The sequence below is a fragment of the Nanorana parkeri genome, unplaced genomic scaffold (genome assembly GCF_000935625.1).
Source record: "Nanorana parkeri isolate BGI_ZX_2015 unplaced genomic scaffold, ASM93562v1 scaffold96, whole genome shotgun sequence".
Lineage (NCBI taxonomy): Eukaryota > Metazoa > Chordata > Amphibia > Anura > Dicroglossidae > Nanorana > Nanorana parkeri.
Window position 1 is genome coordinate 2,374,754 of NW_017306364.1, and position 25,512 is coordinate 2,400,265.

Below are 25,512 nucleotides of genomic sequence, written 5' to 3' on the forward strand. Positions count from 1 at the left end.
ACTGATCTATACATCCCAATGAGCCAAAACAATTCATCTATCATAGATTTGACATTAGCAAACCCTCCATGTCTTCTTTGATTCCCAGTTGGACAATATTTTGTAATCAGCAAAGATCTACACACTTCAGAGACTACAACACAATTCTAGAAGAAAACATTGGGAGAAAATATGGTACCTATAACAGGGTATTTGCTTTGGGCGACATGAAAGGTGGAAAGTTACTAAACAAGATGACTGGAAAATACAAATCCCAGCATGCTCTGCTTGTTTGTGGTCTTATAGTAAACAGACGATGTACATTGGACTGCTACATTGTACAATTTTTCATACGAGAATATCATAATATATCTGTCCGTATTCCTGTGGTTGCTCATTTTTAATACACAACTCTTCTAGAACCAAGAACTGGAAGATGCAAACCATGCATAAGAGAGAAAAGTATGCACAAGACATTTAAAATGATGAATTAACTGTATTTCCTTTGAAGTTCAACATTCCTTAGCTGTTAACATAAAGCTTTGTTATCAGCTTTGCTAGGACAGGTCTATAAACTGTAATAGAAGGCCCACATTTTGACCTTTCCTGCGGAAAAGGCTGCTTCAGTTTCTGTTCAGTGATGGCCACATATGTGAGGGCCTGGGCACTAGCTCATGTGACCCCTGCTGATGGGCAGGGTCAGAGTGCAGGCTAAATGATGTTCAACATTAGAAGAGATCACATGACCAAGTGCCTATACCTTTATGCATGTGATCTACTTTACATGCCAAAATTCCATTAGACCTTACCCTTCCATATTTAAAAATAAAATGTGCTTAAGTCAGGGTGACTCCAGAGGCCTTTTTGCTCTGTACATACTGTATAGGGGCTCCATATGTTTGCAGATCTCTTATGGCAACCAGCACTATTTTAAAACAGTATCAGAAGGACAGACAACCATGTCTTATTATAATAAAAGTGGTAATAAACTAGGACTGAGATAATACACAACAATTATGTTGCAGGTAAGATCATAAAGGTGAACTTGTCTTTTTAAAGGAACCTTTGGCAACCTTTAATACAGCTTATCGCCCTTTCACAAGCTCAGTTACATCTCCCCTAAGCAGCACATGTGCAGTTGATAGGCTGGTAAACTGGAGAAACTGCAGAATAATAACAAGAGAATGGAAGAAATACATAGTAAAAAATATGCAAAAGGTAACAAGTGACCAGGTAGATGTTGTGTAGAATGAATTACAAGATGGCGATTATGGGGGGGAAAGGGGACATCCAAGTTGTACCCAGATGTCTGTCCATGTTTTATACACGCTGTCTGGCTCTGAGGTCTTGGAGGTAATATGAAGACATTCAGTCATCTAATAGACCCAGCAGACAGGAACCCACTGGGGCTCAGTGCGCAGTTTCTCAAGAGCCACCTGCAGCTCATGGAAACTCTTATCCAGATCTGAGTTCACCAGACTAAGGTCAAAGTAATGGCCATATGCTTGCTGGAGCCGTTCACTTTCCTCCACGATGCGCAGGAGCTCACCATCCTGTAGGAAAAGGACAACCTGCCTTAAAATCTCTTCTGCAAATAAGGCCACCAGGAACATATATAAAAAAATACTAATCAGGGATAAGCGAGCATTGGAATACATTTTTATAAGCTTGTCACAAAAGTTTTAGTTGGTCAGATTACATTTGACTCCCCAAAAGCTACTGCTTAACCCTTGGTGAAGCCCTCTTCTAATGAATTCTAGCTCTTTCATTGAGGTAGGCAGCTTCAGTTAGTGGTCCACCAAGAGCAAGTATGGTAAAATATCTAATTTTTCTTGGGTACAACAGTATACTAAATCAATTAACGAATTTGGTTAGTAGATAGTGATAGGATAATTAAGGTTCCTACTGCCAACAGTAATGGACGATCCAACCCAGGGCCTCCATACCTTATCAAGATAACTTGGACTTCCTGTGGCATAAAATGTAGGGGTGAATAACAGTTAATCAGTTGAATCGATTGTGATAGTGGGACTATTTACATTTTTCTAGCTATAGCTATTATCTTCCTGGTATAGAAAAACAATAACTTTACAAGGGTTCAATTGTGTATACTAGAAACCCTATGATTGATGATCCTTAAAACACTTAATTGCACTCTTCTTTTACATACTTTTCATTTACATCATTTTTTTTACTGTTTTTATGTGTTCTATGTGTAGAGATCATATCAAACCCAGAACTCTATGCTACAATACCTGTATAATATAAGGTTCTCCAATGCCATGAAAGAAAAAACTCATCTCTCAGAGGCTTTTGAAGGGTTTTTTATAATCACTGGCCTTCATTTTACACAAGTACACAGGTATATAGTTTGTCCTGTACAGGTTACAATTTACAGGGGTCTCTTGACTTTATAGAGCACCAAGAATGACAAATATAAGCCCTTCTATATCCCAATGAAATTTTGCTTTTTTTGTACGTGTGAGTCTCTTGGAGGGCCCTTACTAAAATGGATCTGTGTTCAAGTCATATATGGAAGCCATCCGCACCCTAAACACCTATGTGCATTCCCTAGCCCTGCATTTCCCAACCAAGGTGTCGTGGCACCCTGGGTTGTCAACTGGCTTTGTCAGAGGTGCCTTTAAATCTTCACACAGTATCATGCATTTCCATGGTACAGGCGAGCCGGCCACCAACGCCATAGGAACATAAGCTAATCCAGGGCAGGCTGCATCCAGGACCTCCCAATGCATTCAAATAGAGACAGAAGTCTGCCTCTGTCCAGTCCTGCTCCACCATCGCGCACTCTGTCATGCTGCGGCACCACACTGTGGTGTTGATTGTAAGCTAGGACTCTGATGTGAAGGGGGCTTCTGATCTGAAGAGAGGACTCTAATCTGGAGGAGGGAACTCCACATCATTTTTATTTTTTTTGCGTGGTGTTCCCCCTTAAAATCCATACCAGGCTCCTATCTAGGATAAGGGTCTGGTATAGATTCTGGGAGAATGATGAGGACACTTGTCTTTTTGTTACATTTTTACATTCTAGACTGGGGTACCTAAAGATTTCGGATACTTTTAAAGGATGTTATGATCAAAAAGAGGTTGAGAAACGCTACCCCAGTCTATTAACAAATAATCAAATTAACACTTACAGACAATTGTTTTGCTGTCAGACCGGCATGAACTGCTGACTGGTTATTGGATTTCAATGTCTGAAAATCTGGAGCTCCAATGAACACAACATATGGCACAAACTCTGCTGTCCTGAGGACTTTTACTGCCTGTAGAAAAATATAGGCGAGATCGATAGCATTATACTTGTACAGTTACAAATTTGTGCATTTCTGTTTATTTCTGCTTTCTAGCAGGGCAGTGTACCCAGTTCAGGGTGTAAATCATGTATGAGTATATGCATATGCACTATTGCAAAGATGAGTAACGGGGAATTTATATGGTAAAGCCAGCTACAGCTTTGTTCTAGTTTAGGGTAGAATAGGGAAGATATATAACCTCTGTATGATTGTTATTAGCGTGTGCATGTGTGTGTGTTGGTGTAGGCTCCAGGCCTCATTATACCACAACTGCGGTTATCCTCTATGGTGGAAGAAACTGCTTTCACAACATTTAGGGAAGAAACCTGGAGATAGATAGATAGATAGATAGATAGATAGATAGATAGATAGATAGATAGATAGATAGATAGATAGAAACTGTGTGCTGGCAGCGTTGTAAGTACTAAAAGATTATGAGCACAAGGTTCAGTTCCTTGACAAAAGAGATTTCTACGTGTAGTGTGTGACAGACAGGCTAGGACTTATTTTGTACTCTATGTTTTTTTCCATCTCACCTGAGGGTTGACATCCAGCACACACATCTTTCCTGATGTCACCACTTCCTGTATGGAGCTAATCTTTGTGCCGTACAGATTGCCCTCATATTCACCATGCTCCAGATAGCGGCCACCTTTTATGTCTTGTTCCATCTCTGCACGTGACACGAAGATGTAGGACTGACCATCCCACTCTCCATCTTTTCTCTTCCGGGAGGTATCTGTATGAGATCAAACGACCGGCTGATCATATATAGTTTTTATTTATTTATATAAAGTTGTGCTTGTTCTTCAAAGGAGTTAAAGCCATTTTGAGTTGATCCAAGCTTCAGCCTGTCAGCTCATTGAGAATGGAAACAAAACCCTGCCAAACCAGATAAAACCAGCATCATTGAAGAGCTGTACAGTGGGATTCCCCACTGGGTCGATTTCTCCCTACTATGCCTGGCTAACAAGCAAGCTTGCAGTATCGCTAGCCAAAGTGGTTTCTCCATACGTACCTGTGCAAACTCCACATACAGTATATTCTAATGAAGATTTCACTAATGGGCTGATGATACACTGTTGGCATGAAATGCGCTCTTCATCAAATATTCAACAAAACCTATTTTATTGCAGATATAGGCCTACAGAAACTCACATGGTGTTGTGGTGCCATATCTCAATGGGTCAGATGTCAGCAGTTTGTTCTTCAGGCTCCTCCTCCCAACTCCCTGGGCACCAATGAGAATGAGGGTCTTTCTTCGGAATGGAGGCATTTTTGCTACTTCTTCGTATATGAGTAGTTCATGGCGGTCAAACTCTACAAGTAAGAAATCATGGATGACACGTGTTTACATAGAACAAATAATTTTTGGAAGTGAAGCCAATGCACATTATTATTATACAGGATTTATATAGCGCCAACCGTTTGTGCAGTGCTTTACAATATAACGAAGACATTACAATCACAATACAATTGAAGACAAGATGGTAAGGAGGGCCATCTACATACACCCTCATACCATCAAGGGCATATTTTAAATAGAATTTGTATTTGTTGCATGGGTTGATGTGGGGATCCCTGGTTTCGTCTCATAAATCAATTTTTCAGGAGGGTCAGGCTACTCTTATCAACTGGCTCTAGTGTGTCTGAATGACTGTAAAATAATGTTAGAGCGACAGTCCTTTCAGGAGAGGAACTGATATCAATTGACCTGATGGCCAAGTTTTGGGTGAATTGATGAGATGAGACATTATTTATTCTAAGAGTTGAAAGATTTTATTCCCCTTATTCAGGTCCCCCATACACACGCACACAGATATAAATATATTGACCCTGAGTTTGAAAGATTTTACCTGCGTTTTTGGTGGTCACGTACATTATCCTCTTCTTTTTCTTTCCTCCAATACTTCCACAAAGAGCACCTATCAACACCAACAATTTGTTAGAAAAATCAGATCCATGATTGTATACATTTTTATTTATATGCCACAAACAGCAAATGAGCAAAGTGCAGCAAACCATAGCAACCGAATAAAAGTTATCTTTCTTTGATTTGAGAGCAGTTACCTAAAATCTGGTTACTTTAGGATACAGCACTTTGCATGTTATTACTGCTGTTTGAACTACCTTTAGAGCCACATAAAGACCTTTGGCTGAGAATGATGGGCAATGAGAGTTAATCCTCTAGAACCTGCTGTGACTTCTCTCCCTAACTTCGCCATAGTACAGAGAATGTGTTAAAAAGCGACTGTTTCCCCTTTATGTGGACAAACCCTTTAAGTGAATGGTAGGGTTGAGCTTCCACAGTCCTAACATGCATAGAAAGAGAAACAGACAAGGCAAATGAACTGAAGGATGAAAGAAGTATGCATTACACAGGGTCTGTGACTAATTACATTTAGGTAACTGAATCTAAAAGCTTTTTAAGGAATCATGTGGTGAATTGCAATTCAAGTGGAACTCCAGCAGCTAAATTCACAGTTAAAGAACATATATGTTTTATTGTTTTACCTGATTGTCACCTGTTTGTGCAGCCAGTTTTATGATGTAGAAACCATTGCCAGCCATATCACCAAACGTTACAGCAGCAGCGGCCCAGTTGGTCAAGAGCACAACCCCAGCTTGCTGACTGCATTTTCTTAGTGATTTTATATCTGCCTAGAGTTCAACTTTAGAGTTAAAAACAAAATGTGAAATGCAGTAACCTACAAGAACCAATAAGTAACCTTTGAACTAATGAAAACTGAATGTTAATCAGTTATTTGTATAACACATCACTGCTGTTTGGGCAGCCTTAATATAAAGGCCAAGTGTGCTCAAACTGCATTTAGGCAGACATGGAAGGTTACTCACTAGAGTTTGGAGTCAGCTCACCATCTCTTTTAACAAATGCTTTTCTCTTCTCCTCCAGAAGCTGGCTGGGGATGAGGCCTGCAGATCCACCTTTCACAAGACATGCCTGGGCATGAGAGATAGTAAAAAGAGAAAATTCAGTAACACCTGAAGAAGCCCTCTGCAAAACAGTTGTATTCTAGCACAGCCTTTCTTCACCAGGGTTCTGTGGCACCCTGGGGTGACTTCTGGCTTCCTTGGGTGGCCTGGCCTCCAGCACCATGTAAATGAATGACAGTAATCTAGGGAGGATGGGATCCATTCAGAAGATTACAGTCTGCTCTGCCTCCCATCCTCCTCTGCCACGCTGCAGCAGCTCCTGATGTGATGGTGGGAGTCTAATGTGAAGAGGAAGACGGAGGATTCTGATGTGAAGGAGGCACTGGGGACTCTGATGTGAAGGGGGGCTGAGGACTCTGATGTGAAGGGGGACCAAGGGCTCTGATGTTAATGGGGACCAAGGGCTCTGATGTGAAGGGGGACCAAGGGCTCTGATGTGAAAGGGGAAACTGAGAACTCTGATGTGAAGAGTGACTTCTCATGTGAAGGTGACTTCTCATCTGAAAGAGGGGACCCTGATATGGAAGGGGGGCTCTTATGTAAAGGGGCAACTGTGATGTGAAGGGGGGCATCTAATGTGAAGAGGGCTCCTGGTGTAAAGGGGAGAGTCTGATGTGAAGGAAGGCAGACCCCTGTCTTGGATACGTTTTTCGACTGGGGTGCCTTGAGATTTTGCATACATTTAAATGGTTCCATGATGGAAACATGGTTGAGAAACTCTGTTTTAGCACCATTCATCTGCCTATTACTTACATAGTTAGTTAGATTAAAAAACAAAAGTCTATTGAGTTTAACCAAAAATAAACACAATTAAAACATCTTGCATTATCAGAACCCTTAACCTGCAGTTGATCCAGAACAAGGGAAACAAATCCTTTAAATCTGGTAATATTTACTGTAACAGGGAAAACATTTTCTACCTGATCCTGAAAGGCAATAGGATACTCCTGGATCAACACTCCACAGTGTCATAATGTATCATTATAAATGGCCAATTATATTTTTGCATTTGAAAAAATACCCATCCCTTTTTGAAGCAAACTACTGAGCTGGCTAGAACATCTTCTGTGGAGGTTAAACCTCTTTTACTGCCGGCACAAGGAGTGTCCCCTTGTCTTTTGCAACACTGAGACATGAAATCCAGCATTTCAGAAATGGAATATGTGAACCATACAATGACAGACAGCCAGGGCCGGCCTTAGGCCTTTAGGCGCCCTGTGCGGCCGCACTGCTCGCACACCCCTAAGGCCGGCCCTGCAGACAGCTGCCTGACTTGGAGAGCTAAGACCAACCACAGTACTCCAATGTGTGATAATAATAATAATATTCTCATTTGCTCTTTGCAGCTGAAGACAGAGAGATCAGAGCTGATAGAAAGACAATTATCTAACACACTGGAAAATTACTGTCTGTGATAACAGCACTTCTGATGGATGAGCTGCTCATTATGGTCTTTTAGGGAGGTCATAAAGGTTCCAGTTGTTGCAAGTGAGGATAGAAAAATCAGTAGATTAAATATTGTTGTTACTGACCTGCCACCAGTTAGGGTCTTCCTGGTTGACAATCTGCAGGAGGTCTCCTGCTCGGAAAGCCAACCCTGCCTCCTTACAGGGGATCAGACTGTCATTAGAAGGGTCGTAGCTGAAGTGGCACTTTACAAACACCTGCAAATTAAAAGACTTGTTTTATTATGTTATTTTATAATAAGCCCTAAAGTACTTAACATATGTAAATGAATAGATATGGACTTCAAGAAGGTGGGCTGGTAGTATCAGGTTCTTCATATACAAAAAAAGGTTTAAGCAACCCTAAAAGTTCTGCTCCCATTGCATTATTTATCAGGCATGTACCAGATCCTCACTGTATGTACTTCTGTCTTCTGCTGTTGTACCTGTCTCAGGGGATGCTGCTCCTGATAGCTCGGGAGTATTTTCAGCACCACGCTCCCGCTGGCCTCCCGCAACATCTCCTGTAAAGCTTGAGGGTCGCTTCCTACCTCCCGTCCATTCACCTCCCTTATGACATCTCCCACATGAAGAAGACCTTGTTGATCTATAACACCACCATGCAGGATTCGTGCAATCACCAACTCTCCACCCTCCACACGGAAAGTCACACCCTGGTGGAAGAGATGGACAAAAATGTATTCTTAGCAACAACAATAATAAAGGAAATTACAGTAGTGGAATATACCAGAGAACTTTAACCCATATCCAGCTTACCAAATGCTCCCCTGCATTTTTCCTGACACCCACCATACGCACAGCATCAGGTGGAACGGGCTGGTTGCTCAGGGTAGGATCCAGAACTGGGCTTGGTGGAGGGGTCTCATAGTTCTTGGAAGCCACGGAGTCATGAGTTTGTAAAAGAGACTATAGAATAAGAAGATAATAACATGTAATAATCTAGGGTTCGATACTGCCAATAAATACTGTTGTCATGGATACTGAGTTTCTTCCTCCACTGTTACACTGTTGAAAACTGTTTAGAGATCCTAGAATACAAGCATTAGGGAACTACTGACTGCAGCTGTACTCAGGTCAAAACAAGGGAATATGAAGCTTCATATTGGTAAAATGGTATTTCTTTTTCTTAAAAGGGGACTACCTGGAAAACTGAAACACCCCTACCAGTTTGGAAACTGCATCATGGAGGGGTTTCCCCCGCACATACAACTCTTGCTGTTTTGTCATTTTACAGAGATTCCAGTGGATCCCAATCCTAAAATGACATTGGACTTCAAATATTAGTTCCCCAAAAACTGATATTTCAGTTTTTATTAGATGCTGGACAGTTAACCTACCTGACAGCTTCTTCTGTCTCTCGGAAACTTTATTGGTAAGATCTCTGCTGAGTTCCTGGATCTGCACACCCACTGTGAACATTATGAGGGGTTCCCACTCTCCCTACTGTATTTTTTTAATTAATTTCATATTATGAGTACTATAACAAGAGGAGTTTAAATACATAAAGCTGGGCATGAAGACCCTGCACTTCATGGTATACAGGGACAGAGTCTGGAATAATGGTATAAAGATATTGCTTTTGGAGTATCCAAGACATTTAAGAAGCCATGGACAGACTCAATGCACCAGGCTCCACCAAAACAACTTTTGGGTGGACTGATCCTTTTATTATAGAGGACAGCAGTATCGGGAATCCACTAGGGTTTCATGGGAGGTTAAGAAAGGCAGGACCCATTTATGTTACCAGGTTTGGAAATCCCTTGTAATTACCACTGTTGGGACATCACTTGGGTTGAACGTGGTAAAGAATATTAAAAGGGTACCAAAAAGCACAACATCTCTTCTAAATAAACAAAACCCCTACTTTCTTGCATGCTGGCCTGCCTATGACCTGTCTATGCACATTTGCTTGCTTTCATTTAGGGAGATCGAGGTGCTGCCTGTTCACATTCAGTGCATGGATATTCAGCATAATGATTGACGACAATAGGTTAAAGTGCGAGACAAATAAAGACAAGGGATATTTGTGCTACCTGGAAATGTGGCTCCTGCAGGATCTTCTGTAGCTCAGCAACTGCCCCATTGGGTTCTCTGGCTGCAGTGTGCAGATCCTGGAGGATCTCCTGGACCAGCTGCAGATTATTCTCTCTCACAGCTTCCAGACGGGTTTCCTCAATCCGCTCATGAGGCTACAGTGGAGGAAAAAGTAGTAGTGGTTAAATAAGGACAAATGCATAATAAAATAATATAGGAAAAAAATACTCTTACTGAGAAACTGCTGTTATATTCAATACAAATCAGACTTCAAGGAGAGCAATTTCAGGCAACAAGTGAAACCAATCAGTGAGCTCCTATTTCTATCCAGCAATTGTGCAAAAGTTAGAAAGCCGATTCAGTTTATTTACTTCTGTGATCCACATCACCATTTAGAGTGCAACTCACAGAGTCACTGGGAGTGGAATTTCTGTATTCTGCACTATTTAACTTCCCTCAATCTGTTCCTTTATGTCCATTTTTAGATTTTATGAATTACCTTGGTTTGGACATGATCATTCATTAAATATTTATAACAAAATTATTATTTTGGAACCTTGCCTATTCCCTATGCCATCATACACCCAATGTCAGAATAATGTCCTCTGGCACCCAAGGCTAAGATGCCAGAGTGCACACACCCTATTAACCAAACTGAAACAGATGAAACTTACGCATTCAACAGCGGGGCCAGCACAGGGTGCAGAAATGACAGCCACTGTCCACTGGCCCTAGGGTTGGTCCAAGGATGGCAGAACGTGATGGGGAATTAGTTACGACATGGTAAAACCAGTGTGATTTTGTCATTATCAGCATGTTAAACATTAACATTATGGCCAATCTCTGTCCTTTTTACTTACTGTTGGACTCTCCATGATGCCTTTGAGGAAGATCAGGTCCAGATCGGAGGAAGGAGGGAATTCAGAAAACGGCTGCAGGATTTGCTGCATGGCTGAAAGACAAGGAGAATTAGAGGCATATGACCAAACATTTGTGGACACCATTACTCCTGTATGAGCTTTTTGAACATCCCATCCCAAAATCATAGTCATTAATAAAGAGTCAGTCCCCATTTAAAGTCATAACAGCCTCCACTCTTCTGGAAAGGCTTTCCACAGGATTTTGGAGGGTACCTGTGGTAATTTGTGCTCATTCAGCCAAAAGAGCATTTGGGAGATCAGCTACTGATGTTGGACAAAAAGACCTGGCTTGCAAATCAATGTTCCAAATATCCTAAAAGGTGTTCAATATGGTGGTGGTCAGAGCTCCATGCAGATCGCTCAAGTTTTTCCAGAGTGAGTGCATGTTGAGAAGAAGTGACTAAAAGATCAGAATCCCCGAGATGCCAGAAAGGAGAAAATGATATTTTATAAAAGAGAACCACGGCATTTGTTCATAATACAAAGTGCTTTTGCAAACTATGTGTCATCCAGCTGGGGCTTAAGTTTACCGGCTTTACACCTTTGTGTTGCAGTAACACACATTCCCAGAATAGGGTCTGGTGTGCTTTCTTGTGCTCCGGGGTGTGCTGGCAGCCCACTGAAAATGAACGAGCTGCCTTAACACAAATCACATCAACGTACAGCGTAACTCACGTTAATATGTGTATGTTAACGCATCAAACAGGTGTGAAGTCGGCCTACAGGATAGGTGGAGCTGAAAGCTGCACCAACAATTTCACAACTCGCTGCCCCACCTTTGGTCACATGACATCTTAGTGCTCACAAAGCAAACAGTTATATGCAACTGAGGCTGCTGCTTTAAGTAGTTGCTTTAAAAAAACATAAGATGGAATCTGTCCGGCTTTTCTAACAGTTTAAGAATAATCTGTGAAGTAGATAAGCATTTGGAATAGTTAGCATGCAGTCTTACAAAACAATTACCTTCCTGGTGTAAGTCAGACTCTTCTGTAAAATCCATAGATAACCCCTCTTTGGGCAGCTCAGGGCTGCTCATAGCGTCTCTTCTGCTATTCCTGATAGCTTACTGATCTTCTCCCAGTTGCACTCTCTCTGACTTTCCCTCTTTCCGATCTTCTCTCTGTTGCACTCACTCTGACTTTATTCCATCCCCAATACCGCTCTGTCTTTGCTGGTACTCTCCGTGCTTCCTACGCCCATCCCCATCCTCACATGTCGAATAAGGGCAAGTAGAGAGATGGAAAGTCACAGTGACAGAATCGAGCTAGCCAGTGGTTATAAAAACCACCAAACGCATCCGCAGCCTTTCGGTGAACCCATCAAGGGGTTAAAAAAAAAGCCCACAGTAGAGCTGCTCGACCAATAAAAACGCAGGGCAAGAGGCATGCTACACCTCGATTGGACGGGGCCAAAAATTGTACATACTACGGAATGGAAATACGGGGAGGAACTGGTGGGTTTCCTGCTTCACAGGACACAAAGCCTGCCGTCCTTCCTCCCCTCCTCACAAAGCCCCCTTTAAGACTTGGTGCTTTGAGCATCACTCTCTAGTTTCCATAGTAACCAGAGGATTACACAGGATGGGTACCAGCCATGATGCTGACCTGGTTAACCCTTGCGCAGCTGAAACAGAGGAGTTATTTTATACTGCCATATTGCTGACCTACTTTTTATGCGGCGCTGTCATACATAACATCATAATGTAACAGATGATAAATCTTAGTCTATCTATAACAAAGATATGTATACGTATTCATATTATAGATCAAACAAGAACAAATGCAACCTATCCTTTAACATATATCTTTGTGATGTAATCAATTACATTTAGAGAGAGGTGATGTCACTCCATTCAATATGAAATATATCGGCGCAACTGATGCATTTTAAACGCATTTAATGGTAGAACTTCTTACTATCTACATACAGCGTATACCTTATTGTACACTAAAACATAATTAAGGATAATGTACATCTCGTCAAAACCAGAAGGATATTAAAAGTCACATAAAATGTTCTATATAGGTAGCAGCCAAGTACAGCCGCAATAAAGAGAACCGGTTCTGGCAATCATCTGCTATATAGTAAAACGTACATGCTATATGGTACACAAGGGCAATGTACATGCCTAACACTGATGTAACTAGGGCAGATGTATTAATATGTGCTGCTCGTCCCACCTACCATCCACAAAAGGGAAGGGGGGGGGAAGTTGTGTCGCACAGGGAGGCTGTATAGTGTGACATGCTTACAGGAACAGGCAGAGGATATCGCTGAGATAATAATAAGCCACAAAAAAAGGCAGATGTAGATGGCGAACAGTGAGATGAGACAGGGCGCCTGGGATGCGCTAATAAAAGACGTGACAAGACGGGCGAGAACAAGCTTTATGCTGGCTTCTGATTTATTATTATGCATACTATGAGGCTAAGAACAGGCGGTTCAGATGCATTTTTAAAGCTTCACAACAGTCTAGTAACCCTCATTAGTAATTGTTAAATGGACAGCTGACAGTGTAGTACACATGTGAAAATCTGGCCGCCCTCAAAATGATCTTGCATGCTGCGTTTGGCCGGCTATGCCACTTCTCAACCACCTCTGTTCATCTAATGCTATAGGTGTGTTAATCCTATAGGGGTGTATTAATGCAATAGGGGTGTATCAATGCTATAGGGGTGTATCAATGCTATAGGGGTGTATTAATGCTATAGGGGTGTATTAATGCTATAGGGGTGTATTAATTATATAGGTGTATTAATACCATAGGCATGTTAATGCTATAGGTATATTAATGCCATAGGCCTGTTCATGCTATAGGTGTATTAATACTATAGGTGTATTACCATAGACATGTTAATGCTATAGGTGTATTAATGCTATAGGGGTGTATTAATGCCATAGGGGTGTAATAATGATATAGGTGTATTAATGCCACAGGCATGTTAATGCTATAGGTGTATTAATCCTATAGGGGTGTATTATTGCTATAGGTGTATTCATGATATAGGTGTATTAATGCCATGGTCATGATAATGTTATAGGTGTATTAATGCTACAGGTGTGTTAATGCTGTAGGGGTGTTAATGCTATAAGGGTGTTAATGTTATAGGTGTATTATTGATATAGGTGTATTAATGATATAGGCGTGTTAATGCTATAGGTGTATTCATGATATAGAGGTGTTAATGCTATAGGTGTATTGATGCCATAGGCATGGTAATTCTATAGGTGTGTTCATGCTATAGGTGTATTAATGATATAGAGGTGTTAATGCTATAGGTGTATTAATCCTATAGGGTGTATTAATGCTATAGGGGTGTTAATGCTATAGGTGTATTAATGATATAGAGGTGTTAATGCTATAGGTGTATTAATGATATAGAGGTGTTAATGCTATAGGTGTATTAATGCTATAGAGGTGTTAATGCAATAGGTGTATTAATGCCATAGGCATGTTAATTCTATAGGTGTGTTCATGCTATAGGTGTATTAATGATATAGAGGTGTTAATGCTATAGGTGTATTAATCCTATAGGGTGTATTAATGCTATAGGGGGTATAAATGCTATAGGGGTGTTAATGCTATAGGTGTATTAATGATATAGAGGTGTTAATGCTATAGGTGTATTAATGATATAGAGGTGTTAATGCTATAGGGGTGTATTAATCATATAGGGGTGTATTAATGCTATAGGTGTATTAATACCATAGGCATGTGAATGCTATAGGTATATTAATGCCATAGGCCTGTTCATGCTATAGGTGTATTAATACTATAGGTGTATTACCATAGACATGTTAATGCTATAGGTGTATTAATGCTATAGGGGTGTATTAATGCCATAGGGGTGTAATAATGATATAGGTGTATTAATGCCACAGGCATGTTAATGCTATAGGTGTATTAATCCTATAGGGGTGTATTATTGCTATAGGTGTATTCATGATATAGGTGTATTAATGCCATGGTCATGATAATGTTATAGGTGTATTAATGCTACAGGTGTGTTAATGCTGTAGGGGTGTTAATGCTATAAGGGTGTTAATGTTATAGGTGTATTATTGATATAGGTGTATTAATGATATAGGCGTGTTAATGCTATAGGTGTATTCATGATATAGAGGTGTTAATGCTATAGGTGTATTGATGCCATAGGCATGGTAATTCTATAGGTGTGTTCATGCTATAGGTGTATTAATGATATAGAGGTGTTAATGCTATAGGTGTATTAATCCTATAGGGTGTATTAATGCTATAGGGGTGTTAATGCTATAGGTGTATTAATGATATAGAGGTGTTAATGCTATAGGTGTATTAATGATATAGAGGTGTTAATGCTATAGGTGTATTAATGCCATAGACATGTTAATTCTATAGGTGTGTTCATGCTATACGTGTATTAATGATATAGAGGTGTTAATGCTATAGGTGTATTAATCCTATAGGGTGTATTAATGCTATAGGGGTGTTAATGCTATAGGTGTATTAATGATATAGAGGTGTTAATGCTATAGGTGTATTAATGATATAGAGGTGTTAATGCTATAGGGGTGTATTAATCATATAGGGGTGTATTAATGCTATAGGTGTATTAATACCATAGGCATGTGAATGCTATAGGTATATTAATGCCATAGGCCTGTTCATGCTATAGGTGTATTAATACTATAGGTGTATTACCATAGACATGTTAATGCTATAGGTGTATTAATGCTATAGGGGTGTATTAATGCCATAGGGGTGTAATAATGATATAGGTGTATTAATGCCACAGGCATGTTAATGCTATAGGTGTATTAATCCTATAGGGGTGTATTATTGCTATAGGTGTATTCATGATATAGGTGTATTAATGCCATGGTCATGCTAATGTTATAGGTGTATTAATGCTACAGGTGTGTTAATGCTGTAGGGGTGTTAATGCTATAAGGGTGTTAATGTTATAGGTGTATTATTGATATAGGTGTATTAATGATATAGGCGTGTTAATGCTATAAGTGTATTCATGATATAGAGGTGTTAATGCTATAGGTGTATTGATGCCATAGGCATGGTAATTCTATAGGTGTGTTCATGCTATAGGTGTATTAATGATATAGAGGTGTTAATGCTATAGGTGTATTAATCCTATAGGGTGTATTAATGCTATAGGGGTGTTAATGCTATAGGTGTATTAATGATATAGAGGTGTTAATGCTATAGGTGTATTAATGATATAGAGGTGTTAATGCTATAGGTGTATTAATGCCATAGACATGTTAATTCTATAGGTGTGTTCATGCTATACGTGTATTAATGATATAGAGGTGTTAATGCTATAGGTGTATTAACCTTTAAATGGAAGAATGTTTGTTACAGTGCCTGTGCAATACCTTTGATTTTTTCCAGCTGAGAACCACATTCACTTCCAGAATTTCACTAGTTTGGATAAGAAGCGAATTTTGCACCCTTCTCCTGCTCACTGCAGTCAAAAACGATCCTCCAATTTACTTGTTCAACCTTGTCCCAGAAGTGAATTGGTAAGCAGGGGTAAGCAACCTCAACACTCGCCACCTACAAATCCTTTCATGCCTGTCTCCGGGAGTCACGCCTGTAGCTGTCAGAGTCTTGCAGTGCTTCATGGGACTTGTGGTCCTACAACAACTAGACAGGCCCGGCGCTAGCGCAAGGCAAGTCAGGCGGCCGCCTTACGGCGCTGCAGGGTGAGGGCGGAAAAAACAGGGCATTTTGACAAGTACTTGTACTTGTCAAAATGACGCAAAAATGCACCTTGCCTGTGTAGGCACGAATCCTAGCACCGGCCCTGCAACTAGAGTGCTGAGGTTGGGTGGATGCGGCGAGGTCGATTCTTATTTATTCTGTACAGCACACAGCTGGTTAATAATAGCCGCAGTTGTGTCGGGGTCTTTTCTGAATACTTTACACCTTTTACATCCTGTGAACACTTACCATGGGAGTGAGAGGGGCAGCAGGGGTGTGGAATTACTATATCCCGACGCCCAGGACATGCAGTTCCAGGCACTGGGTGGGCAGTTTTAATCTACATTTAGCCCTGCTTTGGGGAAGCAGGGCTAAATGTAGAGCGGGGAAGCCGCCGCTCATATGTACAGGGTGATCTCGGCAATGTCACCGAGATCACTTGAATGCAGCCAGCAGGTCTGTCCCTCCCGCTGCTGCGGGGATGGGGGGTTCATTGAGGAACCTGGTCTTGGGGCAGCCGAGAAAATAAATCTGTCCCTGTTTATAACCGAGGGAACCCCCCAATTCATGGTGAGGTGGATTTCAATGAAGGGAAACATTTGGGGACTCTGAATTGCTGCATTTGTTGGGAGATACAATACAACGGGCACATTGATAACACACTTCCAGCCATCTTTAAAATAACATTACAACTTACCGGAATCAGAGTCGATGGACGGCACTGCCACAGGCATTGAGGTTCCCGGAAAATATTCCGCTCTCGCCTTGGAAATTGCTTAAGAGGAGACTTGAAGGGTGATTGCAGAGTTCTGAAATGAAGGAAAGGACATCAGGGGCATAGTCATTTAAAGGTGAACTACGGCCTTCCCTTCAGTCTTGTACAGTTGTACCGACTCCTCTCCTGGACTGAAATTGCTTCATCAGATTTCACTGCACACTGTCAGCTTCTCACAATGTGCATTGGAAGCTGCAGCAAGTCAGGTAAAGCACGCCGCATTTCCTGGCTGGAGGACGTCCAGCATCATCTTTCCTTTCCCTTCATAGCCTAACTGTCCCTGACCTGACCTTTTCATTCATTGGATGTCGTTCTTTCAAACATGGAAGCTCAGCATCAAATGAGGGTGTTATTTAGGGTGGTCTGCATGCAAATACAGTCTGCCTAGGAACACCTACTCCTCCAGACTGACCTCCACCCATCAAGACATTTTGATATTTGCATAATGCCTCCAAAGAATCAGCCCACGTCTCATATCAGGGCTGAGGGCTCTGTGGAGGAGTACTGAGGCAGGGTGCTCTGATGCTTTCAGAAAGCTATGTACAGCGCCCTGCCGGCCCCTCCCACCAGCCATTCCGGCATTGCATAGAGAGGCACAGCGACCCAGTGATGATGTCACTGCATATAATATAAAGTAATAAAAGCAGAAAGGGAACATGTTCCATAGTCCACAGAGAGAACCGGGAACAATAGGAGAAGTGGGAGAGAAGAAGAGAGAGAGAAAAGAGGGGGAGAGTAGAGAAAGAAGAGATAGAGAGAAAGAAGGTAGAGAGAGGAGATGGAGAAGAGCAAGAGAGAGAGGAGAGATAGAGGTGAGAGAGTGAGAAGGGAGAAAGAGAGGGAGGGAGAGGAAGGAATGGAAGAGTTCAGGAGGGAGAAGAGAAAGGGAGAGAGAAGGAGGGAGAGAGAGCAGGAGAGAGACAGGGAGAGGAGTGAGGAGAGAGAGAGAGAGAGAGAGAGAGAGAGAGAGAGCGGAAGAGAGCAAGGGAAGGGAGAGAGGAGGGATAGAATAAAGAGCAAGAGAAGAGAAAAAGGGAAAAGGAGGGAAAGAAAGAGTGAGAAGGGGGAGAGAAGGAGGGAAAGAAAAATGGAAAAGAGAGAGAGAGAAGGAGGGAACAAAAGAGGGAGAATAGAGAGGAGGAAGAAAGAGAGAGCAGGAGGGAGATAAAGAAAGAGAGGAGCGAAAGAGAGAGAGAGAGAAGAGGAAGAGAGATAGAGAAGGAAAGGCGGTGAGAGAGGAGGGAAAGAAAGAGAAGAGAAGAGAGAGAAGGAAGGAGAGAGGTGGGTGGGAAAGAAAGAGAGAGAGGGAGAAGAGAGAGAAGGAGGGAATGAAAGAGAGAGAATAGAGAGAAGGAGGGAGAAAGAGAGAGCAGGAGGGAGAAAAAGAAAGAGGGACAGAGAAAAAAGAGGAGAGAGTGAGGAGGGAAAGAAAGAGAGAGAAAAGACAGAGAGAAGGAGGGCGAGAGATAGAAGGGAAAGAGAGGAGGGAAAAAAAGGGAGAAGAGAGAGGGGGGGAGACAAGAGAAAGAAGAAAAGAGAGATGGAGAGACAGAAAAAAGAGAGAAGAGAGAGGGATAAGAGAGGGAGAAGAGAGATAAGGAACGAGGAAGAGCGAAAAGGAGGGAGAGAAAGAGGTAGAAAAGAGAGAGAGAGAGAGAGAGAGAGGAGAGCGATGAGATGAGCACAGTGTCCTAATGACATCCATAGTGACACATAATGACAGATAATAATAATACACATAACGGGCTCTGTTCCCTTCACTATAACAATGTTATTTTCACCAACAAGCGCTCAGAATATCGCTCACTATGATTAGCTCTGCTTATAGAAAACATCACATTCCTTGTATCCTGAACGAGCCTCATCCCTAATCCCTTATCCCATTCCACCGTGCAAAGAGCAATAGAGATCTGCACATTCTAACAACCAACAGCAACCAATCCCATTCAGTCTTGCGCAGTCAGATCATTGAAAGTCTTATTCCCGATTGGCCGCTATGGGCTACTGCATTTAGCATTTGCGCTCTGCCCTACCAAACGTGTATATACTGGCACATACAAAGTGGAACACAGCTAACAATCTTTGCACATAGTAAACACACATATACCATAGCGCGCGCGCACACGCCAGTCATGCCTCACATGACCGATGGCAGTGGCACATGTGGACATATGTTTACCTACCTTGGCTCTTGGATGATGTCTAGATATATACGGGTTATGGATGTCTATGTTGTGATATATCGCTCACCACCAGCTGTGGCTCAGCTTAGACGCCACTGGCTCTTAAAAGGGTAACAATTGTGAGCGGGCCCACCAGGGGGGATTAGAGGGGTACTGTGACATACCACACAGGAACACTTCATTGGATGCAGGAACTCAGCCGTGTGTCATGGAAAAGGTTTACCAAAGCCGGCTGCTCTTTTTGTTTTTTAATCTCCCAGAGCAATTTATTTCCTATGTAATCAGCAGATTGTAGAAGGATTGGAATATTACATTGTAACACATATGGTCACCCTTAAAGCGACCATACACTACACCATCTGATTGTACACTCTCCTTTAGCTCTACCAACAACCATGTAGTGTACGGGCCGGTCTGATTGGATACACATCGATTGGACAAATTAGGTCGGCTCTCATATTACATAGTTTTTGTTAAATCTAAACTTGATACATTGTCAAAAAAAAATCTCCCAGCAGGGAAAATTGCTCCAGTAACATTGGCCGTTTCCCTTTTCTTTTTTGAGTCCTCCTATCCTTTCCTGTTTTTTTCTTCTAACAGTAAGTGAAGGGAAATCTCAATAGTATGGACACAGCAATAAAAATGCCGGTGTTCTATCGAAAGCTCCAACTCGTCAAAATCTCCAACTACCTCACTGCCGGGTACTTAGTTGGAGATTTTCGAGCAGACGGCGTTAGGCTGCAAAACGCAAAGACTGACGGAGCTCTGTACAGCTGCATTTTAACAATATTCAGCAGGTGGCAAACTCGACGAGTATTCTGAAAACGCTGAGAGGGGAATTTATCAAAACTGGAGCAGATGTGCACGGCAACCAGTCAGCATCCACCTTTTATTTTCAAAGCTTAACTGAACAAACTAAAGAGAGAAGCTGATTGGTTGCCATGGGCAACAGCCCCAGATTTTTTCTGCTCCAGTTTTGATAAATCCCCCTCTATGTGCACTGCAACTGTACAGAGCTCCAGTCTTTCTGAGCACCGGAAGGGAGGTAGTTGGAGATCTTGATGAGTTGGAGCTTTCCATAGAACCCCTGCAGAGGTTCTAACCTATCCCACTGTATCTAAGACAAAACAACATAGAGTAGTGATGGGCAAACTCCAGGCTTCCAGCTGTGGTGACACTACAAATCCCATGATGCATCTGCCTCTGGGAGTCATGGCTGTTGCTGTGAGAATCTTGCAATGCCTCATGGGATTTGTAGTTCCAACACAGCTGGAGGGCCAGAGTTTGCCTAACCTTATAGAGGGAGGAAATTTCTGAAAACTCCAGCAGGCAGAATCTAGAGCAGTTGCCTATGGCAACCAGTCGGCTTCTCTCTTCAGTTTTTTCTGTTAAGCTTTCAAAATAAAAGAGAGAAGCTGATTGGTTGCCATGGGCAACTGCTCCAGATTCTGTCTGCTCCAGTCTTGATACTGTCTGGACTTCCATTGTTTATTTCCTATGTTGTGTAAGGGCTGATGCAGACTTTGGTGATCCCGGGACACGTGTCCAGGGACTTGCATGATCATGTGTGGTTGTCGCGTGGCCCCAGGTTACATCCGAGCGGCGGTCGCTGAAAAAAGGTACATGTACCTTTTTACGCAACTTGCAGTTTTTTTCAACCTTGATTGTGCGCGATTGCACGGGAGGAATCGCGATGAAAAACCGTGCGATCTGCCTGGAGCAACTGGGGCGCCATTAGAAAATAAGCGCGATCAGCGATGGTGTGCGACTCCGGATGCCCGCATGGTCATTGCCCAGGTGTGAACGTGGCCTGAAGGGCTGATGCAGACCTGAACGATCCCGGGACGCGCAATCGCGATTTCAATGGTGTTACATCCAGGCGGCAATCACGGAAAAAATGTACATGTACCTTTTTTTGCGACACGCAGCACACAGCTTTCTTAGCCGCGTGAATGGGGTGCAATTAGAAAAGAATGGCACCACCAGCACGATCAGTGGTGGGGTGCGACTCCGTGACTGCACGGCAATCTGCACGGTTTCGTCACGTGTCGTGCAAGTGTGAACCTGACATTAATGGGGGGAATTTATCAAAATTAGACCAGAAGGAATCTGTAGCTGTTGCCCATGGCAACCAATCAGGTTCCCTCTTTCATTTTTAAACTGAAGAGAGAAGCTGATTGGCTGCCCTGGAAAACTGCTCCAGATTCCTTCTGCACCATTTTGGATAGTGTCTACTTTTCCTATGTTGTGTAAGATGTGTTTTGTTATCAAATAAGCATAAAAAAATGTAAAAACATCAATGACAAATGTAAACAACCTCCCGAGAAATACACAACAACTCCGCTGGGCCCGCAGACACGACAGGGAAACATATTGTTATCTTTTATAAAGTCTTCATTGTTTTGAAACTGAAGGGAAACAAAGAGGGAGCACATTGTACACCTTCAGATTCACCTTCAACTACAGGAACTGAACACACAGGAAAGCATATTTCACTGTGGGAGATACCATCTGTGGGGGAATCACGCTTCATCTGTGTACCTCCATTTCTATGTTGGTGCCATTGTGTCATTTTTATAATACCTACCCAGCCAGCTGAAATGTTACATCAGGCCGACAATGGGACTGGGAGCACCTGCGAAGGACAGCAGCTGTTGTGTCACTCAGGTCTCCACCTCAGCTGAGCATAGGAGCAACAAATCCTTCATTATATTACAGGGATGCCAACCTGAAAGAAGCAATTTCAGGGAGGTGTCCTTCTCATTTCAGGGAGGGGCCCTCTCCCCCCCCCCCCCCCCAGCTGCTGCTGTCAGAATAAAAAAAACAAAACCCAGCATAGGAACTAATAGCTAGATTCCTATTGGCTATTTCAATTTGCAATATCCAATAGCAAGCTGGCTATTCCACCCGCCCTCTGCTGCTGTCAATCACTAGAAGAGGACCTAATGGAGAACTTCAGGTCCCCCTCTGATTGTCCCTCACTTCCTGTCTGGTGAAACCATGGTCAGCAGGACAGGAAGTGAGGGGGAAATCTCTCTCACAGAGACCCAGATAGCAGTAAAAACCTGATGGGAGTAGGAATCCTTCTATGTCCAAAAATAAAATGAAAGTTTTGGACTCAATGCATGTGCTGAGCTTCAAACACAATTATAACTAAGCAGTGATGCAGACCATAGCGCAGGAGTGGGCAAACTCCAGCCCTCCAGCTGTTGTGGAACTACAAATCCCATGAGACATTGCAAGATTATTACAGCTACAGGCATGGCTCCCAGAAACAGAAGCATGGTGGGATTTGTAGTGTTACCACAGCTGAGGCATGTTCAATTGTGCAGCCGGTGCTGAAGTAGCAAACCGCCACTGAATGCTGTGCTGCAAATCAGCACTTAGCACTCGCAGCAGAAGTGAATGTGGATGCAGAGCATGATGGAGAGGTGGGCACACCGGGCAGCGCTGGAGAAAGGTGCCTGAACCCCCCGATGGAGGAAATCAATTCAGTGTGGGGACCTGCAATTTAATGTTTTGGTGGATGAGCACACCAAATATTCATTGGAAAATGGTATTTATTAGTCAAAAATATTATCCTCCGTCATTTTGCTGAGCACTGTACAGCCGAAGCATTCAGTGAAGCTGCTGCAGCGAACTGATGTCCTGCAGAACAGCTATTCAGCTCATGGCTAGGGAACTGAACACACCTCTGGAGTACCGAGGTTGCTTACCCCTGCCATAGCTAGTGTTTTCACTTCAGCTGTGGTAAAACTACAAATCCCATAATGCCTCTGTCACTGGGAGTCATGCCTGTGGTTGTTGCCATGCCTTATGGGACTTGTAGTTCCATTGACTGCAATGATCACCTTTGGCAAATGGCACTTCCTGCCAAACATGACATGCTGTTTAAAATATGCAGCCTGGGGCCTGTATACAGCGCTAAGCAGCCACGATTTTACATTGTAGGTGGGCTGCCGAGGGGTGATAAAAATGTTGTTTTACACCTGTTTTTGCTGCCTGTCTGAACAAGCCCTTAGGCTCCACACAGGCTGGCCTTGGACACAGACATGAAACATGCTGCAGAAAGCAACTTGTGAGGGCGCACAGCTCCTGCGTCTCCATGGAGGTAAATTAGTTGCCTGCACGCTGCTTCACCAAGCCCCCTGTAAATGAGGCCTTAGCATAGGGGTGGGCAACTTTGGTCCTCCAGCTGTGGTGGAACTATAAATACCATCATGGCGTTGCCTCTGGGAGTCATGCCTGTGGCTATCTCTAAATTTCTCATGGCACTTGTAGTTCCATAACAGCTGGAGGACCGGAGTTGCCCATCTCTTGCCTTAGCATGTGGTGAGTAATAATGAGCTGGGGCTTGGTGCAAACCCAGCTCGACGGCTCAAAACTCTGACCAGCACTCCCCCCGATCAGTGGCTGATGTGTAAAAATAATGACAGGTTTGCTTTAAGACACTAGGAAAGTTCGGGAGGCACCTGCCCGAGTGGCGGAGATAGACCGGTACCTTCGTAGCTCCGGTCTCCCCTCGACCACAACACTGAAGAGAGATCCCGTAACACCTGGAGAGCGTGGTCCCACTACACCGTTACTGAGGCATATCTTCGAATTGTGACCCCTCTGGGAGACACATGAGTACTACTCCCTCCATGGAACGCAATTATCCTACGTCATGTGTAGTCTTTGAGTCCTGTGTGAAGTATGCCGGCTAGTTGCACTGTCCCAATGGGAGATACCGGGGGAGAGAGAAGAGACCCCCCCTCCCTCTGCTTTCTCTTCCTCCTTTCTTTTTCCACACCTGCCTTGACCTTTTCTAACTGCTCTTCTTTTTACCTCATACGTAGACTATTATGCAGCCACCCTATTGAATTATTGATGGTCACTCGGGGTCCATGGCCTCCGAGCGTGGGGCTCCGCACTGGCAAGAAGTCAGGATTTTCCTCTTGTATGTGGGTTGCCCACGCTGATGGCGGGGACCCCGCTCGGTCGTCACCTTGAGCGGGATTGAAAGTGGAACACTCACAGGGGCGGCTGAATTACCACGTCTGACCAGTGGCATGACTATAATGCTGTAGCTAGACTTGCATTGACTCACTGTGCCGCTGTGCCTTGTACACTACTGTCTCATTTGAGGTTTTGTTACTTATGATGATATGTATACTTTACTCTTAATGTATAACAGTTGGCTGCCTGCGTGCAGACCTATACCTGCAATATTTGTGTCAGTTTGCATTTTTTGATTAATAAAGCTGGATTTAAAAAAAAAAAAGACACTAGGAAAATGATTTTACAGTGCAGCCAGCCTTTGCAGAAACACATCACCATTGGCTCTCATAGCTGTCAATCAACCAATGCACTCACCTGTACCTGATCAGTAGTGGGCGGGGACCTGGCTACAACTCAGCAGCTTGTTGGGGTGATAAGAGGTATTCCAGCATGGTAAGTCTTTGCTGTCAGTGTACCTTGTGTTATATAATGAGCTCATGAGTCTGTGGTGGGCTGGTGTATACAGTGCATGTGTCAGTCTGACATCTGAGGTTACCAAGTCTCATCATTGCAGATACTAGGGCAGATCAACTAAGTCTGGTGGTTGATGAGGAATACAAATTGTCACACAGGATGTATTATTTTACCAAATAAACTATTTTCTGGGCACCCCAATAATAGTTTATCTGGCTCATTGTATTATTAATTGCAGGTGGTCTGATGAAAGTGGTCTGTGGTACGGTAGCCGTGGTGGAAGTATCATTTTTGGTCTGATCTGTGTGAAAGCAATGGTGCACGTCAGCTGAGTTGGAACCTGTTCTCATACCTACCTAGCTGCAGGGCCGGCCTTAGGCTTTTAGGCGCCCTGTGCGAGAAAGCTTTACAGCGCCCCTCAGTGACCACACCCCTCAGTGGCCACACCCTTTAGTGGCCACACCCCCGTAACCACACCCATTTCCCCCAATATCCGCACCAATTAAAGACTCTTATTTTGTTAAGCCGCAAAGAAACATATTAAAAAGTATGATAAAAAAAAACTTTTATTCAAAGGTATTAAACTTGTCGGCACAATATAAGTATTCTTATCAAATAAAACAACAGAAGGTAAACAATAAATGTCAAACTACAATAGAGTCTATAAAAATAAAGTGTCAGGATGTCATGCCGATCCCTTTTTTCAAGTAAGTGCATCTAGAAAAGTAAAA

At 42.8% G+C, this 25,512-nt stretch overlaps 1 protein-coding gene across 3 annotated transcripts; it reads right to left on the reverse strand.

Moving 5' to 3' along the window:
* Nucleotides 1–1,068: 1,068 nt before the first annotated feature.
* On the reverse strand, nucleotides 1,069–19,436 carry MPP2 (membrane palmitoylated protein 2). Of its 3 annotated transcripts, none has more exons than XM_018552729.1 (13): nucleotides 19,328–19,436; nucleotides 17,067–17,178; nucleotides 10,609–10,700; nucleotides 9,748–9,903; nucleotides 8,471–8,620; nucleotides 8,140–8,367; nucleotides 7,781–7,912; nucleotides 6,171–6,255; nucleotides 5,150–5,218; nucleotides 4,452–4,613; nucleotides 3,830–4,032; nucleotides 3,135–3,263; nucleotides 1,069–1,532 (listed from the first exon to the last, which is right to left on the reverse strand). In XM_018552729.1, the coding sequence occupies exons 2-13, from the start codon at nucleotides 17,101–17,103 to the stop codon at nucleotides 1,356–1,358; spliced, it is 1,620 nt and encodes a 539-aa protein (XP_018408231.1). In that variant the 5' UTR covers nucleotides 17,104–17,178; nucleotides 19,328–19,436; the 3' UTR covers nucleotides 1,069–1,355. The 3 variants fall into 3 exon arrangements, with proteins under 3 accessions (XP_018408231.1, XP_018408230.1, XP_018408229.1); XM_018552728.1 differs by having other exon boundaries at nucleotides 6,150–6,255; XM_018552727.1 differs by lacking the exons at nucleotides 17,067–17,178; nucleotides 19,328–19,436 and adding an exon at nucleotides 11,632–11,927 and having other exon boundaries at nucleotides 6,150–6,255.
* Nucleotides 19,437–25,512: the final 6,076 nt, after the last annotated feature.